This window comes from Mobula birostris, chromosome 7, assembly GCF_030028105.1.
Source record: "Mobula birostris isolate sMobBir1 chromosome 7, sMobBir1.hap1, whole genome shotgun sequence".
Taxonomy (NCBI): domain Eukaryota; kingdom Metazoa; phylum Chordata; class Chondrichthyes; order Myliobatiformes; family Myliobatidae; genus Mobula; species Mobula birostris.
Window position 1 is genome coordinate 33,710,491 of NC_092376.1, and position 19,669 is coordinate 33,730,159.

At 43.9% G+C, this 19,669-nt stretch overlaps 1 protein-coding gene across 1 annotated transcript in view; it reads right to left on the minus strand.

Annotated features, from left to right (window-relative positions):
• The window catches only part of ufm1 (ubiquitin-fold modifier 1), a 42,662-nt gene that overhangs the window by 8,493 nt on the left and 14,500 nt on the right, over positions 1–19,669 (minus strand). Inside the window, exons 4-5 of the mRNA XM_072262866.1 lie at positions 8,578–8,617; positions 7,713–7,745 (exon numbers count right to left, since the gene is read on the minus strand). Coding sequence (XP_072118967.1) covers positions 7,713–7,745; positions 8,578–8,617 — 73 coding nt within the window. The remainder of the gene's footprint in view (positions 1–7,712; positions 7,746–8,577; positions 8,618–19,669) is intronic.

The following is a 19,669-nucleotide window of genomic DNA, read 5'->3' on the forward strand; positions in this document are numbered from 1 at the left end:
TAGGCCATTTCCTTACTGCTTCCTTAAAAAAAATCTGTATCCACAATTGTTTCATTTTTACAAACCTTATACATGTTAGGAAAAGTTTAATAAATTCTACATATACAATTAAGAGATTATGAAAATAGCAAATAATTAATATTGGATTAAGATCTTAAATCTAGTTTACAAATAATTTGGATATTGTTACTGTTTCCTTGCAACTTTGAACAACATTAAGTGTATTAATGATTAGCATTACTGTTTGCAGAATTTCAAATACAATGGATTCCAGTTTATATATCCTTTCTTGGAACGTGCCTCCGTCGCCAACTTACTCCAGTTGGCTTTAAGATTCGTTTCCAAGCCTCTCAATTTGGACCTTCTGAGGATCCCAGGTACTCACATTTTATTGACTCTGCCTCTCGCCACTTCTCCCGTCAAGCTCTGAAGGCGACTCTCTCTGCCATGAGGAGGTACTTGGTGTCCCTATCCCAGACCCTTCCACACCTTCGGGACACTTTCTTCGCCGTCTGTAATAGTCCAACCCGTTATTTCATCCTCCGTCGGATTCACGCCTGCAATCGCCGTTTTTTTGACTTTGTCATGTTAGGCAAAGGTCGCAAGATCCTACATCTACGGACTCCAGAGCCTGCCGGCCCCAGTGCTAGCAGGCATGAACTTCAGATTGCGGCTCCTGCCATTGATCTCGCCGGCCCCAACACCTCAGGGCACATTCAAAACCCGGAATCCAGCAACGACCATGAACACCTTCACAGCGATTGCGCAACTTCCAACTGCGACGCCAGCCTTGAACTCCAGGCCGGGTCTTCATGTGCTGCTGTTGTGACTCCCGTCTCCCCTTCCCCCACCACCACTCCGCAGCCCCGTCTTCCTCAGATCCCACCGTCAACTCCTGGGCCCTCAGAGGCTCCATCTTCCTCTCACCCCAACCCTCCCCTCTCCATTGACACCCCCAGCATCCCCCCTCCCCCCTCTGATCCCAGCTCTCAAGATTCCAGCCTTGAACTCCAGGCCGGGTCTTTATGTGCTGCTGTTGTGACTCCCGTCTCCCCTTCCCCCACCACCACTCCACAGCCCCGTCTTCCTCAGATCCCACCGTCAACTCCTGGGCCCTCAGAGGCTCCATCTTCCTCTCACCCTAACCCTCCCCTCTCCATTGACACCCCCAGCCTCCCTCCTCTCGGCTCTGATTCCAGCTCTCATCCGTGCCGGGTCTTTACCATCCCCTCCGACCTTCAACTGTCGGAGGCAGAACGCTCTGTTCTCAGTAAGGGCCTCACCTTTGTCCCCCTTCGCCCACACCTCAGCGAGTTCCATGTTTGCCACGATGTGGAACTTTTCTTCTGCCGTCTCCGAGCCTACTTCTTCGGCAAGGACTCTTCCACCCCCACCGATGACCCCTTCTCCCGTCTTCAACCCTCCTCTTCCTCATGGACACCCCGCTCTGGTCTTCTGCCTGCTCTGGATCTCTTTATTGCTAACTGCCGACGGGACATCTACCGTCTCGACTTCACCGCACCTTGTCCCCATTCCAACCTCACTCCTTCGGAACGCTCTGCTCTCCACTCCCTCCGCACTAATCCTAACCTTATTATTAAACCCGCCGATAAGGGGGGTGCTGTTGTAGTCTGGCGTACTGACCTCTACCTTGCCGAGGCACAGCGACAACTTGCGGATACCTCCTCTTATTTACCCCTCGATCGTGACCCCACTAAGGAGCACCAGGCCATTGTCTCCCACACCATCACCGACTTTATCTGCTCAGGGGAATGTCCCATCCACTGCTACCAACCTTATAGTTCCCACACCCCACACTTCCCGTTTCTACCTCCTACCCAAGATCCACAAACCTGCCTGTCCTGGCCGACCTATTGTCTCAGCTTGCTCCTGCCCCACCGAACTCATTTCTGCATACCTCGACACTGTTTTATCACCCCTTGTTCAATCCCTTCCGACCTATGTTCGTGACACTTCTCACGCTCTTAAACTTTTCGATGATTTTAAGTTCCCTGGCCCTGACCGCTTTATTTTCACCATGGATGTCCAGTCCTTAAATACTTCCGTCCCCCATCAGGAAGGTCTCAAAGCTCTACGCTTCTTTTTGGATTCCAGACCTAATCAGTTCCCCTCTACCACCACTCTGCTCCGTCTAGCGGAATTAGTCCTTGCTCTTAATAATTTCTCCTTTGGCTCCTCCCACTTCCTCCAAACTAAAGGTGTAGCTATGGGCAGCCGTATGGGTCCTAGCTATGCCTGCCTTTTTGTTGGGTTTGTGGAACAATCTATGTTCCGTGCCTATTCTGGTATCTGACCCCCACTTTTCCTTCGCTACATCGACGACTGCATTGGCGCTGCTTCCTGCACGCATGCAGAACTCGTTGACTTTATTAAGTTTGCCTCCAACTTTCACCCTGCCCTCAAGTTTACCTGGTCCATTTCCGACATGTCCCTCCCTTTTCTAGATCTTTCTGTCTCTGTCTCTGGAGACAGCTTATCCACTGATGTCTACTATAAGCCTACTGACTCTCACAGCTATCTGGACTATTCCTCTTCTCACCCCGTCTCTTGCAAAAACGCCATCCCCTTCTCGCAATTCCTCCGTCTCCGCCGCATCTGCTCTCAGGATGAGGCTTTTCATTCTAGGACGAGGGAGATGTCTTCCTTTTTTAAAGAAAGGGGCTTCCCTTCCTCCACTATCAACTCTGCTCTTAAACGCATCTCCCCCATTTCACGTACATCTGCTCTCACTCCATCCTCCCACCACCCCACTAGGAATAGGGTTCCCCTGGTCCTCACCTACCACCCCACCAGCCTCCGGGTCCAACATATTATTCTCCGTAACTTACGCCACCTCCAACGGGATCCCACCACTAAGCACATCTTTCCCTCCCCCACTCGCTCTGCATTCCGCAGGGATCGCTCCCCACACAACTCCCTTGTCCATTCGTCCCCCCCATCCCTCCCTACTGATCTCCGCTCTGGCACTTATCCGTGTAAGCGGAACAAGTGCTACACATGCCCTTACACTTCCTCCTTACCACCATTCAGGGCCCCAAACAGTCCTTTCAGGTGAGGCAACACTTCACCTGTGAGTCGACTGGGGTGATATACTGCGTCCGGTGCTCCCGATGTGGCCTTTTATATATCGGCAAGACCCGACGCAGACTGGGAGTCCGCTTTGCTGAACATCTACGCTCTGTCCGCCAGAGAAAGCAGGATCTCCCAGTGGCCACACATTTTAATTCCACATCCCATTCCCATTCTGACATGTCTATCCACGGCCTCCTCTACTGTAAAGATGAAGCCACACTCAGGTTGGAGGAACAACACCTTATATTCCGTCTGGGTAGCCTCCAACCTGATGGCATGAACATCGACTTCTCTAGCTTCCGCTAGGCCCCACCTCCCCCTCGTACCCCATCTGTTACTTATTTTTATGCACACATTCTTTCTCTCACTCTCCTTTTTCTCCCTCTGTCCCTCTGAATATACCTCTTGCCCATCCTCTGGGTCCCCCCCCCCGCCCCCCATCTTTCTTCCCGGACCTCCTGTCCCATGATCCTCTCGTATCCCCTTTTGCCAATCACCTGTCCAGCTCTTGGCTCTATCCCTCCCCCTCCTGTCTTCTCCTATCATTTTGGATCTCCCCATCCCCCTCCAACTTTCAAATCCCTTACTCACTCTTCCTTCAGTTAGTCCTGACGAAGGGTCTCGGCCTGAAACGTCGACTGCACCTCTTCCTACAGGTGCTGCCTGGCCTGCTGCGCTCACCAGCAACTTTGTTGTGTGTTGCATGGATTCCAGTTTATTGGGACACATCAGACATTTTGGCCAAATTAAGCACCTGTCCCAATTAGCCCAAGTTTCAACAAAATAGTTAAAAGGAATAAAAAAAAACAAATTGAAGAACAAATTATGTATTCAAATGAAATACAGAACAAATCAGAACACTACCAGTAGTACTACACTACTACAGTTCTATACTGTGTATAGTTCATTCAGTGTACACAATGAACAAAATCAGCTCAGACACCTAGTACGGATAATGGACTACCTTCATACAATGCTGTCAACAACTGCATCCTCCAAATCTTCATTTTAATTGTAACATTCAAGAAGATTGTTGATACCTTCAAATCCTTCGTAGTTTCTAATTCATTGAAGTAGTGAAAATTGTTTCATTTTCACTCTTGGCTGCTTTTGGCATCTCCAAGCCTGAATGCTTGAAACCACAGTGAGCGAAATAGTTCTGAATTGTCATACTGCTTATTTCTCAAAAATCACTGCTTTTTTAAAAAAAAAACGCAAACACACACAACTAACGCTAGTCGACAATTCAGCCGAGACCCTTCTTCAGGACTGGTAAGAAAGGGGGAAGTTGCCATTGTAAAAAGGTGGGGGAAAGGAAGAAGGATAGCTCAAACATGATAGGTGAAGCCAGGTGGATGGGTGCTCTAGGCATTCTGTAGCATCTAACAGCCACATCATATGTTATCACTTTATTAATTAGCATATAAAACACTTTAATGTAAACATGAAGGAATATTGAATTGCCATAATTATTGATGTGATTGGCCAAATTATGATGTTCAACCACCTGCAGTCTCCATTCAACCACTCTTACTTTTTAACATCAAGATGAAGATCAGTCAATTAGCTAACCCCCTAAACCATACAAGCATTTGGCAAAAAAGAGCAGGCACTGAGTAATAAGTCAATCTCAGGCAGTGCCAAAACACGCTGACGACCTTGACAGCATACTGGGTGTTGAAGCCCTTCCAACTGCTTTTAAATGTTTGTGATGATTAAGGTAGAGCATCCATACGTAGCTGACAGCACTGGACACAGTGAAGTCCACTGCACTGGGCAACATCTCAGTACGTGAAGTCATTATTATCAGCAAAGTGTCATCTGCAGGAAGCCTGGGCTTCCTCCAGATGATAAATAATGTGTCCCACCAAGATACTCTCTTTTGTAACAAAAAGACATAAATGCTTTCTATGATTCTGAAATTATTAACATAAATAAATATAAAGTCATTTAAACAACCAAAAGATAATTATATTAGCAAACTAATTACTTCCATTGAAACTGTAATTATTTAGAAATGACCAGGTGCAGTTGTGTAAACAAAGATTGCTCTATTCAAACATACTACAGGGAGCCAAGACACAAGTGGTCTCAAAACTGATCAGTGTAATTATATGGTGACTGGCTTCTCAACGTGAACATAGGCATTTCTTAGAGAAAAGAATTGAGGCAGCATATCAGCATAGAGTGAGGATGAAGTACATTGAAGAAATGTACTCCAGAATTAGTGCCTATAGCCAAATTGTCGCAGGACAATTAAGGCACTGGACAATGCAGAAAGTTGGTCTAGTACTTCTTGTTCACAGGGCAACAGCAAATCCAACACAGCAAATTATTACCCAATCTATGCTCAACCGTAGCAGGTGTCACTGACTGTACTATCAAGTAACATCCACTCACCAATAATCTGCTCACTAATACCAAGTCCGGGATTTGCCAGCCTACTTGGCTCTAAATCTTGGAGCTTTCGTTGAAAATTATGGACCAAAGAGCCGAATTCCAGAAGTGAGGCATGACATCAAAAAAAACCCATGAAAAACTGAAGTCAACAGTCATCGATGGGTAAAGAATTATGGTTGAGGTGGTCTTTCAATTCACTGCTACAAAACCACTTCAGACCAAGGACCAAAATTAGTCCATTCAGTCCAATCCACCATTCGATCATGGCTGATTTACGCTCTCTCTCAACCCCATCCTCCTACCTTTCTCTCTAACTTTTGACGTGCTTACCAATCAAGAACATATCAACCTCTGCTTTAAATATATCCAGGCTTGGTCTCCACACAGCTGTCTATGGCGATGAATTCCACAGATTCACCAACCTCAGGCTAAGGGAGTTCCTCCTCGGTTCTAAAGGAATATCCTTTAATTCTGACACTGTGGCCTCTGGTCCCAGACATTCCCACTATTGGAAACATCCTCTTCACGTCTTTCCATACTTGGTATGTTTCAATGGGATTCCCCTCCTTCTAAAGTCCAGTGAGTACAGACCCAGAGTCATCAAAACACTCCTCATACATGTACACATTAAGTCCTGGGATCCTCCTCTGGCTCCTCTCCAATACAAGCACATCCTTTCTTGGAGAACTGCTCACAATATTCCAAATTTGGCCTAACCACTACCTTATAAAGCCTCAGCATTACATCTTTGGTTTTATATTCCAGTCATCTTGAAATGAATGCTAACATTGCATTTGCCTTTCTTAATACTGACTCAACCTAAAAGTTAACCTTTAATTTATCCTGCACTTGGACTCCCAAGTCCCTTTACACTTCCAATTGCTGAATTTATACTTTATTGTCACCAAACAATTGATACTAGAACGTACAATCATCACAGTGATATTTGATTCTGCGCTTTCCACTCCCTGGATTACAAATATTGAATATTAAAAATAGTAAAAATTAGTTAATATTAAAAATTTAAATTATAAATCATAAATAGAAAATAGAAAAATGGAAGGTAAGGTAGTGCAAAAAAACCCAGGGGCAGGTCCGGATATTTGGAGGGTACGGCCCAGATCCGGGTCAGGATCCGTTCAGCAGTCTTATCACAGCTGGAAAGAAGCTGTTCCCAAATCTGGCCGTACAAGTCTTCAAGCTCCTGAGCCTTCTCCTGGAGGGAAGAGGGACGAAAAGTCTGTTGGCTGGGTGGGTCGTATCGTTGATTATTCTGGCAGCACTGCTCCAACAGCGTGCGGTGTAAAGTGAGTCCAAGGATGGAAGATTGGTTTGTGTGATGTGCTGCGCCATGTTCACGATCTTCTGCAGCTTCTTTCGGTCTTGGACAGGACAACTTCCATACCAGGTTGTGATGCACCCTAGAAGAATGCTTTCTACGGTGCATCTATAAAAATTAGTGAGGGTTTTAGGGTCAGGCCAAATTTCTTTAGTGTTCTCAGGAAGTAAAGGTGCTGGTGGGCCTTCTTGGCAGTGAACTCTGCTTGGTTGGACCAAGTCAGATCATTTGTGATATTGACCCTGAGGAACGTAAAGCTTTTGACCTGTTCCACTTGCGCACCACCAATGTAAATTGGGTCGTGTGGTCTGAATTTGTTATCTATTTTTAAAAAAAAAATAGCCTGTGCCTTTATTCCTTGGACCAAAGTGCATGACCATACACTTCCCTACATTGGAAGGTTACTGCTGAGAGTATCATGGGTCTAGCCATCCACAGTATTGATACAATTAAAAATAAACATTGTATTTCGCAAGTGGGAAGAATTGAGAAATAATTTTAGAAAAAAATCAAACGTTAACCCAAGGCAAAGCTACACGTGTATAGGAAGAATACGCATGCTCATAAACTGCACTGGAGATCAGTATTGGACCCAGGCCATTAGAGGACCAGCACTACTTGCTATACCACTGTGTAACCCATGCTCCTAATTTATGAATAATTGAAAGTCAAGTTCTGGAGAATGGCCATTTACACAAAACAAACAATTTTCTCAATGCAGATGCTATTTCCAGTATTTTGCCTTTTTTCAAATAATTTATTGTGGTACAAACACTTGTTAAGGTAGTGATTTGGAAACTAAGGAATTGTGCATACATTACTTAATTGCTAGAACAAAATACAATACCTTCAGAAATTACCAGTTAAATAACTTACTCACCTGCTGTTTGAGCTGGGTTGATTCCGATTCCATCTGAGGGGAAACAAAGTCACATTAAATCATAATTACACAAGACAGACAAGATAGAAAACACTTCAATCTTACTTTCTGAAATGACAGTACACACTGATAATTATACATATGTACCTTCTCAACCTATAACTATTACTCACATCCTGATAGACATTTTACAGTTTTTACAGCAGTATACCAACTTTCCCTTTTTAAAGTATCCAATACTTCTACATTTCTGAATGCTGGTATATGCATCAGGAAAATCTGGAGAGCTGACAGAAACACATCTATGCTTATAAGATCATCAGGCAATTTAGTAATCAGATTATGAAATCAAATATAGTGAAATACATATGATGTCTATAATAATACTCCTTTGTTCAGTTTATTTAAATTGAATATTTTCAGAGGGCAACTGTTTAAGAAAATATTCTCTTGCATTAAAGTCATTTCTTTTTATGCAAGTACATTCCCGCCATTGTCTGTAAAGGGTGTGTATGCTCTCCCCATGATCACCTGGGTTTCCTCCCATAGTCCAAAGACATACCGGTTGATAGGTTAATTGATCGTTGTAAATTGCCCCATGATTAGGCAAGAGGTAAACTGGGGAATGCTGGGTGGTGCATCTCGAAGGGTCGGAAGGGCCTATTCCATGCTGTAGCTCAATAATAAATAACAGAACAGCTAATGAAAATAAAACATATTAATTATGTTACTCTCTGGATTTTTCCCATACTGCATTTATCCTACAATTTTAGTATTTGCTTTAATATTCAATCTCTAGCTTTTCTGAAAAAAATACTTCAATAGGAACAAAATTGCAAAGAAATAAAAATGCTTGCTTTCTTACCATTCGTTATAATAGCGCTGCTCGCTGCAGGTACTTTAAACTAAAGAGAAGATGAAGAAAATAAATTTTATTAACTCTGAACTTTGAATTCTCATACATCTATATTAGAGATAAAGTAATAATAAATTAAATGCTAAAATATTATTTGGGTCCCTGCACAGATCAAAGTCACAGTTATTGAAAAGCAAAGGCCTTCTGCCAATTCATCTTCTTAAGCCCATTATCCCTACTGGGGAATAGGCTGCCAACAGTAGCTTGCTGAAGTCCTCTGTGCTGGGCCAATAGAAGGTTAATCCACCCCGTGGCTCCTGTTTTCACCGCATGACTTCAGATGTCTTTTAGGCAAAGATACTTCCTCTCCCAGGGATGTGGACACTAGTCCCATGTCCGACCCCCTCCTTTTGCAGCCAGGATTGGAACCATCCATGGTGGAATTTATCAATTTATGCACTGGGAAAAAATGCTAATGGCAATCATAACAGATTCAATGCAACAGTAATGTGGCTAACGCAAACACAAGGAAATCTGCAGATGCCAGAATTTCAAGCAACACACATAAAAATTGCTGGGGAACGCGGCAGGCCAGGCAGCATCGCTAGGAAGAGGTACAGTCGATGTTTCGGGCCGAGACCCTCCGTCAGGACTAACTGAAAGAAGAGACAGTAAGAGATTTGAAAGTGGGAAGGGGAGGGGGAGATCCAAAATGATAGGAGAAGACAGGAGGGGGGAGGGATGGAGCCAAGAGCTGGACAGGTGATTGGCAAAAGGGATATGAGAGGATCATGGGACAGGAGGCCTAGGGAGAAAGAAAAGGGGGAGGGGGGAATCCCAGAGGATGGGCAAGGAGTACAGAGGGAAAGAAAGAGAGAGGAAAAAGTTATATATATATATATAAAATAAATAACAGATGGGGTACGAAGGGAAGGTGGGGCATTAACGGAAGTTAGAGAAGTCAATGTTCATGCCATCAGGTTGGAGGCTACCCAGACAGAATATAAGGTGTTGTTCCTCAACAAGCTCAGCATGTGTGCAGGAAGCAGCGCCAATGCAGTCGTTCATGTAGCGAAGGAAAAGTGGGGGACAGATAGCAGTATAGGTTTGGAACATGGATTGTTCCACAAAGCCAACAAAAAGGCAGGCATAGCTGGGACCCATACGGGTGCCCATGACTATACCTTTAGTTTGGAGGAAGTGGGAGGAGCCAAAGGAGAAATTATTAAGAGTAAGGACTAATTCCACTAGACGGAGCAGAGTGGTGGTAGAGGGGAACTGATTAGGTCTAGAATCCAAAAAGCGGAGAGCTTTGAGACCTTCCTGGTGGGGGATGGAAGTATATAGGGACTGAACATACATGGTAAATGGTAGGGCATTAAAGAAAGCAGTAGAACAGAGGGATCTAGGAATAATGGTGCATTGTTCCCTGAAGGTGGAATCTCATGTGGATAGGGTGGTGAAGAAAGCTTTTGGTAAGCTGGCCTTTATAAATCAGAGCATTGAGTATAGTTGGGATGTAATGTTGAAATTGTACAAGGCATTGCTGAGGCCAAATTTGGAGTATTGTGTACAGTTTTGGTCACCGAATTATAGGAAAGATAGAATAGAAACAGTACAGCAAAGATTTACTAGAATGTTACCTGAGCTTCATCACCCAAGTTACAGGGAAAGGTTGAACAAGTAGGGTCTTTATTCTTTGGAACGTAGAAGGTTGAGGGGGTCTTGAAAGAGTTATTTAAAATTATGAGGGGGATTGATAGAGTTGACGTGGATAGGCTTTTTCCATTGAGAGTGGGGGAGATTCAAACAAGAGGACACGAGTTGAGAGTTATAGGGCAAAAGTTTAGAGGTATCATGAGGGGGAACTTTTTTACTCAGAGAGTGGTAGCTGTGTGGAACAAGCTTCCAGCAGAAGTGGTTGAGGCAGGTTTGATGTTGTCGTTTAAAGGTAAATTGGACAGCTATATGGACAGGAAAGGAATGGAGGGTTATGGGCTGAGTGCAGATTGGTGGGACTAGGTGAGAGTAAGAGTTCAGCACGGACTAAAAGGGCCGAGATGGCCTGTTTCCGTGCTGTAGTTGTTATATGGTGAACATAAAGTGGTGGGGGCCAGGGAACTTAAAATCATTGAAAAATTCCAGAGTGTGAGAAGTGTCACGAACATAGGTAGGAAGGGTTTGAACAAAGGGGGATAAAACAGTCTCGAGGTATGCTTCCTGCACGCAGGCTGAACTCATTGACTTTATTAACTTAGCCTCCAACTTTCATCCTGCCCTCAAGTTTACCCGGTCCATTTCTGACACCTCCCTCCCCTTTCTGGATCTTTCTGTCTCCATCTCTGGAGACAGCTTATCTACCGATGACTACTATAAGCCTACTGACTCTCACAGCTACCTGGACTATTCCTCTTCTCACCCTGTCTCTTGCAAAAATGCCATCCCCTTATCGCAATTCCTCCGTCTCCGCCGCATCTGCTCTCAGGATGAGGCTTTTCATTCCAAGATGAAGGTGATGTCCTCCTTATTTAAAGAAAGGGGCTTGCCTTCCTCCACCATCAACTCTGCTCTCAAACACATCTCTCCCATTTCACGCACATCTGCACTCACCCCATCCTCCCGCCACCCCACTAGGAATAGGGCTCCCCTTGTCCTCACCTACCACCCCAGCAGCCTCCAGGCCCAACATATAATTCTCCGTAACTTCCGCCACCTCCAACGGGATCCCACCACTAAGCACATCTTTCCCTCCCTCCCTCTGCTTTCCACAGGGATCACTCCCTAGGTGACTCTCTTGTCCATTCGTCCCCCCCATCCCTTCCCTCCGATCTCCCTCCCTGCACTTATCCTTGTAAATCGAACAAGTGCTACACATGCCCTTATACTTCCTCCCTCACCACCATTCAGGGCCCAAGACAGTCCTTCCAGGTGAGGCGACACTTCACCTGTGATTCGGCTGGGGTGATACACTGCGTCCAGTGCTCCCAATGCGGCCTTCTATGCATGAAGTGGGAGGGTGAGGAGCCAGAGGTCGTGGTACATATAGGTACCAATGACATAGGTAGGAAAAAGGATGAGGTCCTGAAAGGAGAATATAGGGAGCTAGGAAGGGAGTTGAGAAAAAGGACCGCAAAGGTAGTGTTCTCGGGATTACTGCCTGTGCCACGCGACAGTGAGAGTAGGAATACGATGAGGTGGAGGATAAATGCGTGGCTGAGGGATTGGAGCAGGGGGCAGGGATTCAAGTTTTTGGATCATTGGGACCTCTTTTGGCGCAGGCGTGACCTGTACAAAAAGGACGGGTTGCACCTGAATCCTAGGGGGACCAATATCCTGGCAGGGAGATTAGCGGGGGCTACTGAGGTGACTTTAAACTAGAATGGTTGGGGGGTGGGAATCAAATTAAAGAGGCTAGGTGTGAGGAGGTTAGTTCACTACAGGGGGATGGGAACCAGTGCAGAGAGACAGAGGGGTGTAAAGTGAGGGTAGAAACAAAAAGTACTATGGAGAAAAGTAAAAGTGGCAGGCCGACAAATCCAGGGCAAGCATTAAAGAGGGCCACTTTTCAGCATAATTGTAAAAGGACTAAGAGAGTTGTAAAACAGCGCCTGAAGGCTTTGTGTGTCAATGCAAGGAGCATTCGTAATAAGGTGGATGAATTGAAAGTGCAGATTGTTATTAATGATTATGATATAGTTGGGATCACAGAGACATGGCTCCAGGGTGACCAGGGATGGGAGCTCAACGTTCAGGGATATTCAATATTCAGGAGGGATAGACATGAAGGAAGGGGAGGTGGGGTGGCGTTGCTGGTTAAAGAAGAGATTAACGCAATAGAAAGGAAGGACATAAGCCGGGAAGATGTGGAATCGATATGGGTAGAGCTGCGTAACACTAAGGGGCAGAAGACGCTGGTGGGAGTTGTGTACAGGCCACCTAACAGTAGTAGTGAGGTCGGAGATGGTATTAAACAGGAAATTAGAAATGTGTGCAATAAAGGAACAGCAGTTATAATGGGTGACTTCAATCTACATGTAGATTGGGTGAACCAAATTGGTAAAGGTGCTGAGGAAGAGGATTTCCTGGAATGTATGCGGGATGGTTTTTTGAACCAACATGTCGAGGAACCAACTAGAGAGCAGGCTATTCTGGACTAGGTTTTGAGCAATGAGGAAGGGTTAATTAGCGATCTTGTCGTGAGAGGCCCCTTGGGTAAGAGTGACCATAATATGGTGGAATTCTTCATTAAGATGGAGAGTGACATAGTTAATTCAGAAACAAAAGTTCTGAACTTAAAGAGGGGTAACTTTGAAGGTATGAGACGTGAATTAGCTAAGATAGACTGGCAAATGACACTTAAAGGATTGACGGCGGATATGCAATGGCAATCATTTAAAGGTTGCATGGATGAACTACAACAATTGTTCATCCCAGTTTGGCAAAAGAATAAATCAAGGAAGGTAGTGCACCCGTGGCTGACAAGAGAAATTAGGGATAGTATCAATTCCAAAGAAGAAGCATACAAATTAGCCAGAGAAAGTGGCTCACCTGAGGACTGGGAGAAATTCAGAGTTCAGCAGAGGAGGACAAAGGGCTTAATTAGGAAGGGGAAAAAAGATTATGAGAGAAAACTGGCAGGAAACATAAAAACGGACTGTAAAAGCTTTTATAGATATGTGAAAAGGAAAAGACTGGTAAAGACAAATGTAGGTCCCCTGCATACAGAAACAGGTGAATTGATTATGGGGAGCAAGGACATGGCAGACCAATTGAATAATTACTTTGGTTCTGTCTTCACTAAGGAGGACATAAATAATCTTCCAGAAATAGTAGGGGACAGAGGGTCCAGTGAGATGGAGGAACTGAGCGAAATACATGTTAGTAGGGAAGTGGTGTTAGGTAAATTGAAGGGATTGAAGGCAGATAAAGCCCCAGGGCCAGATGGTCTGCATCCCAGGGTGCTTAAGGAAGTAGCCCAAGAAATAGTGGATGCATTAGTGATAATTTTTCAAAACTCGTTAGATTCTGGACTAGTTCCTGAGGATTGGAGGGTGGCTAATGTAACTCCACTTTTTAAAAAAGGAGGGAGAGAGAAACCGGGGAATTATAGACCAGTTAGCCTAACGTCGGTGGTGGGGAAACTGCTGGAGTCAGTTATCAAGGATGTGATAACAGCACATTTGGAAAGCGGTGAAATGATCGGACAAAGTCAGCATGGATTTGTGAAAGGAAAATCATGTCTGACGAATCTCATAGAATTTTTTGAGGATGTAACTAGTAGAGTGGATAAGGGAGAACCAGTGGATGTGGTATATTTGGATTTTCAGAAGGCTTTTGACAAGGTCCCACACAGGAGATTAGTGTGCAAACTTAAAGCACATGGTATTGCGGGTAAGGTATTGGTGTGGGTGGAGAGTTGGTTAGCAGACAGGAAGCAAAGAGTGGGAATAAACGGGACCTTTTCAGAATGGCAGGCGGTGACTAGTGGGGTACCGCAAGGCTCAGTGCTGGGACCTCAGTTGTTTACAATATATATTAATGACTTGGATGAGGGAATTAAATGCAGCATCTCCAAGTTTGCGGATGACACGAAGCTGGGTGGCAGTGTTAGCTGTGAGGAGGATGCTAAGAGGATGCAGGGTGACTTGGATAGGTTGGGTGAGTGGGCAAATTCATGGCAGATGCAATTTAATGTGGATAAATGTGAAGTTATCCACTTTGGTGGCAAAAATAGGAAAACAGATTATTATCTGAATGGTGGCCGATTAGGAAAAGGGGAGGTGCAACGAGACCTGGGTGTCATTATACACCAGTCGTTGAAAGTGGGCATGCAGGTACAGCAGGCGGTGAAAAAGGCGAATGGTATGCTGGCATTTATAGCGAGAGGATTCGAGTACAGGAGCAGGGAGGTACTACTGCAGTTGTACAAGGCCTTGGTGAGACCACACCTGGAGTATTGTGTGCAGTTTTGGTCCCCTAATCTGAGGAAAGACATCCTTGCCATAGAGGGAGTACAAAGAAGGTTCACCAGATTGATTCCTGGGATGGCAGGACTTTCATATGAAGAAAGACTGGATGAACTGGGCTTGTACTCATTGGAATTTAGAAGATTGAAGGGGGATCTGATTGAAACGTATAAGATCCTAAAGGGATTGGACAGGCTAGATGCAGGAAGATTGTTCCCGATGTTGGGGAAGTCCAGAACGAGGGGCCACAGTTTGAGGATAGAGGAGAAGCCTTTTAGGACCGAGAGTAGGAAAAACTTCTTCACACAGAGAGTGGTGAATCTGTGGAATTCTCTGCCACAAGAAACAGTTGAGGCCAGTTCATTGGCTATATTTAAGAGGGAGTTAGATATGGCCCTTGTGGCTATGGGGATCAGGAGGTATGGAGGGAAGGCTGGGGCGGGGTTCTGAGTTGGATGATCAGCCATGATCATAATAAATGGCGGTGCAGGCTCGAAGGGCCGAATGGCCTACTCCTGCACCTATTTTCTATGTATGTTTCTATGTATTGGCGAGACCCAACACAGGCTGGGAGACCATTTCGCTGAACACCTATGCTCTGTCCGCCAGAGAAAGCAGGATCTTCCAGTGGCCACACATTTTAATTCCACGTCCCATTCCTATTCTGATATGTCTATCCACGGCCTCCTCTACTGTCAAGATGAAGCCACACTCATGTTGGAGGAACAAAACCTTGTATTCCATCTGGCTAGCTTCCAACCTGATGGCATGAACATTGACTCCTCTAACTTCCGTTAATGCCCCACCTCCCCTTCGTACCCCATCCATTATTTATTTTATATATATATAATATTTTTTCTTTTGTCCCTCTCACTATACTCCTTGCCCATCCTCTGGGATTCCCCCCTCCCCCTTTCTTTCTCCCTAGGCCTCCCATCCCATGATCCTCTCATATCCCCTTTGCCAATCAACCGTCCAGCTCTTAGCTTCATCCCTCCCCCTCCTGTCTTCTCCTATCATTTCAGATCTCCCCCTCCCCCTCTCAAATCTCTTACTACCTCTTCTTTCAGTTAGTCCTTCCGAAGGGTCTCGGCCCAAAACATTGACTGTACCTCTTCCTATAGATGCTGCCTGACCTGCTGCATTTACCAGCAATTTTTAGTGATGTGGTTAACATGTCTTTTTAGAAGGATGACCTGTATTGGGAAAGCCCAGAGAAGTAATCAAATTATTAAAGTATTATAATTTTCAGTAAACCTGCATGTCCTAGGGAAAAGTAGAAGACAGAATTATATCATGTAGCACATATGCCTATTGTTTAATAAGGACAAATTAAGATAAAAGGCACATCAATTGTTGTTCAGACATTCAGAAATCAAATTACTGCTGATGAGGGAACTTTGCACTAGAACCAAGTGCCCTAGCCAGAGATCAAATGAAATTAAGTGTTTGTTCTTTGAAACTACCAAAGGCTAACTGCAAAATATTCAGAGCAATGCTGGTAACCAGATAATGAAAAGCTAACATCCATGAGCTTACGTGGGATGCTTTCTGCTCAATATCAGGTTTTGTCATGTTTCCCAAAATTGCTGTGATGTTTTGCTAATCGCAATTTTTCTTTTAAATTACAAAGCCTCATTCTTCTCTTGCAGGTTCATAAATTCTCTGAAGAGCATGCGAGTCTTATGGTTCTGCAGCCACTTTTCCCATAGATCAGTTGTATTCAACTTACAGCCAAAAAAAAAATTTTGATTGATATAGAAACAGAGAAATCTACGGCACATTACAGGCCTTTCGGCCCACAATATTAAGCCAACCTAAAAACCTACTCTAGTAACCGCCTAGAATTTCCCTACCACATAGCCCTCTATTTGTCTAAGCTCCATGTACCAATCTAAGAGTCTCTTAAAAGACCTTATAGTATCTGCCTATACTAACCTCTGCTGGCAGTGCAATCCAGACACCCACCAGTGAAAAACTTACTTCTGACATCCCCTTGTACCTGCGTCCAAGCACCTTAAAACTATGCTCCCTTGTCTTAGCCATTTCAGCCCTGGGAAAAAGCCTCTGGCTATCTACACGATCAATGCCTCTCATCATTTTATATACCTCTGTCAGGTCACCTCTCATCCTCCGTCGTTCCAAGGAGAAAAGGCAAAATTCACTCAACCTATATTCATAAGGCATACTCTCCAATCCAGACATGCAAGATCTTTGTAAATCTCCTCTGCACTCCCTCCATAGCATCCACATCCTTCCTGTAATGATGTGACCAGAATCTCCAAGTACGGTGTTCAGTTCTTGAACAACTGATCAGGAATTGTCAGTTTTACGGCACAGAAACAGGCCCTTCAGTCATGTTACTGCCAACCATCAAACATGCAGTGTAATTCTGTCTCTAAATGTCCACTGTAGTCTAGACCTGTCTCAATGATAACATGGGGCATTAAAGAATTTGCAAAGCTCAGACCCGGAAATAATTTAATTACAGTCAAAAATCATAAATACAGTGGCATGCAAAAGTTTGGGCACCCCTGGTCAAAATTTCTGTTACTGTAAATAGCTAAGCGAGTAAAAGATGACCTGATTTCCAAAAGGCATAAAGTTAAAGGTGACACATTTAATATTTTAAGCAAGATTACTTTTTTATTTCCATCTTTTATAGTTTCAAAATAACAAAAAAGGAAAAGGGCCCAAAGCAAAAGTTTGGGCACCCTGCATGGTCAGTACTTAGTAACACCCCCTTTGACAAGTATCACAGCTTGTAAATGTTTTCTGTAGCCAGCTAAGAGTCTTCCAATTCTTGTTTGGGGTATTTTCACCCATTCTTCCTTGCAAAAGGCTTCTAGTTCTGTGAAATTCTTGGGCTGTCTTGCATGCACTGCTCTTTTGAGGTCTATCCACAGATTTTCGATGATGTTTAGGTCGGGGGACTGTGAGGGCCATGGAAAAACCTTCAGCTTGCACCTCTTGAGGTAGCGCATTGTGGATTTTGAGGTGTGTTTAGGATCATTATCCTGTTGCAGAAGCCATCCTTTTTTCATCTTCAGCTTTTTTACAGATGGTGTGATGTTTGCTTCCAGAATTTGCTGGTATTTAATTGAATTCATTCTTCCCTCTACCAGTGAAATGTTCCCCGTGCCACTGGCTGCAACCAAGCCCAAAGCATGATCGATCCACCCCCATGCTTAACAGTTGGAGAGGTGTTCTTTTCATGAAATTCTGCACCCTTTTTTCTCCAAACATACCTTTGCTCATTTGCGGCCAAAAAGTTCTATTTTAACTTCATCAGTACACAGGATTTGTTTGCAAAATACATCAGACTTGTTTATATGTTCCTTTGCAAACTTCTGATGCTGAATTTTGTGGTGAGGACACAGGAAAGGTTTTCTTCTGATGACTCTTCCATGAAGGTCATATTTGTGCAGGTGTCGCTGCACAGTAGAACAGTGCACCACCACTCCAGAGTCTGCTAAATCTTCCTGAAGGTCTTTTGCAGTCAAACGGGGGATTTCAATTTGCCTTTCTAGCAATCCTACCAGCAGTTCTCTTAGAAAGTTTTCTTGGTCTTCCAGACCTCAACTTGACCTCCACCGTTCCTGTTAACTGCCATTTCTGAATTACATTACGAACTGAGGAAACGGCTACCTGAAAACGCTTTGCTATCTTCTTATAGCCTTATCCTGCTTTGTGCGCATCATTTATTTTAATTTTCAGAGTGCTCGGCAGCTGCTTAGAGGAGCCCATGGCTGCTGATTCTTGGGACAAGGTTTGAGGAGTCAGGGTATTTATAAAGCTTTGAAATTTGCATCACCTGGCTATTCCTAACGATGACTGTGAACATGCCATAGCCCTAACAAGCTAATTAAGGTCTGAGACCTTGGTAAAAGTTATCTGAGTTATCTAAATCTCTTGGGGTGCCCAAACTTCTGTACGGTGCTCCTTTCCTTTTTTTCCCCACTGTAAAATTGTACAAAACAAAAATAATACACTAATCTTGCTTAAAATGTTGAAAAAAATGTTTCATATTTAACTTTATGACTTTTGGAGATCAGTTCATCCTCTACTCACTTAACTATTCACAGTAACAGAAATCTTGACCGGGGTGCCCAAACTTTTGCATGCCACTGTATGATTGTAACAAGAAACCATTAAAATAGAAACTGAAATATCAAATAGTACAAAAATCATATCTTTCATTTTGAAGTATTCCTGAGAACAAATTATAAAATTTTAGGGGCAGAAGCATGCCAAACCATACAACCAACTCATAACAGACTATTATTTTTATTTTATTTGGAGACACAGTGCAGAATAGGCCATTCTGGCATTGCCCAAGCAACCTCAGACTAACCCTAACCTATTCAATTTACAATGACTAGTTAACCTACCCAGTACATCTTTTGGAATGTCAAGTGAAACTGGAGCACCTGGGGAAACACACACATTCCACGAGGAAGACATACAGAGGACGCCGAAACTGAACTCCGAACTTTGACACCCCAATCTGCGATAGCATCATGCTGACCGCCACATCACCATGGTGCCGCCTTTTCAAGATGTTTAAAAATAAGACTACTTTGCCAATGCTTAGATTCTCATAATTTGAAGTGATTTCACTTTGACTGTGGTGCAGAAAGCTGCAAGCCGTACAACACTGGCTCACTGCCAGTACCTGCAAGATTTCAGCATTCAGTTAGTTTCCCAAAACTCTAATCTTGGTCTCATTGGGGAAATACAAATTTAGTTTCTATGGTTTTTAGCAGTTTGCTGTAGTGAGACTTCATGTGAGAAGAAAAAAAAATACCTGTAACCATTGTCAAATTATGGATCAGTTGTTTTGCTACTGTCAGTGCCACAAAATTTAGGCTGTTGGAATTGTGGTGGAAACACCATATTCACATCTAGTTGTATATTACTATACTCTGAAATCAAACATCACTTCCAACTTAACTAATTTTGGCTTTAAGTAATTCCTTCGGTGAAAATCTGCAGATCTAGTACCTAGTGCTTGAGGTTTTGTACTACAGCAAAATGGAACTCAGCACATAATCTTTGAAGCATCAACAAATTTAAATCAATGGGGAAAAAAAAATCAAAATTTTTACAAGAGATTGCTCATCTCAAAGCCATCC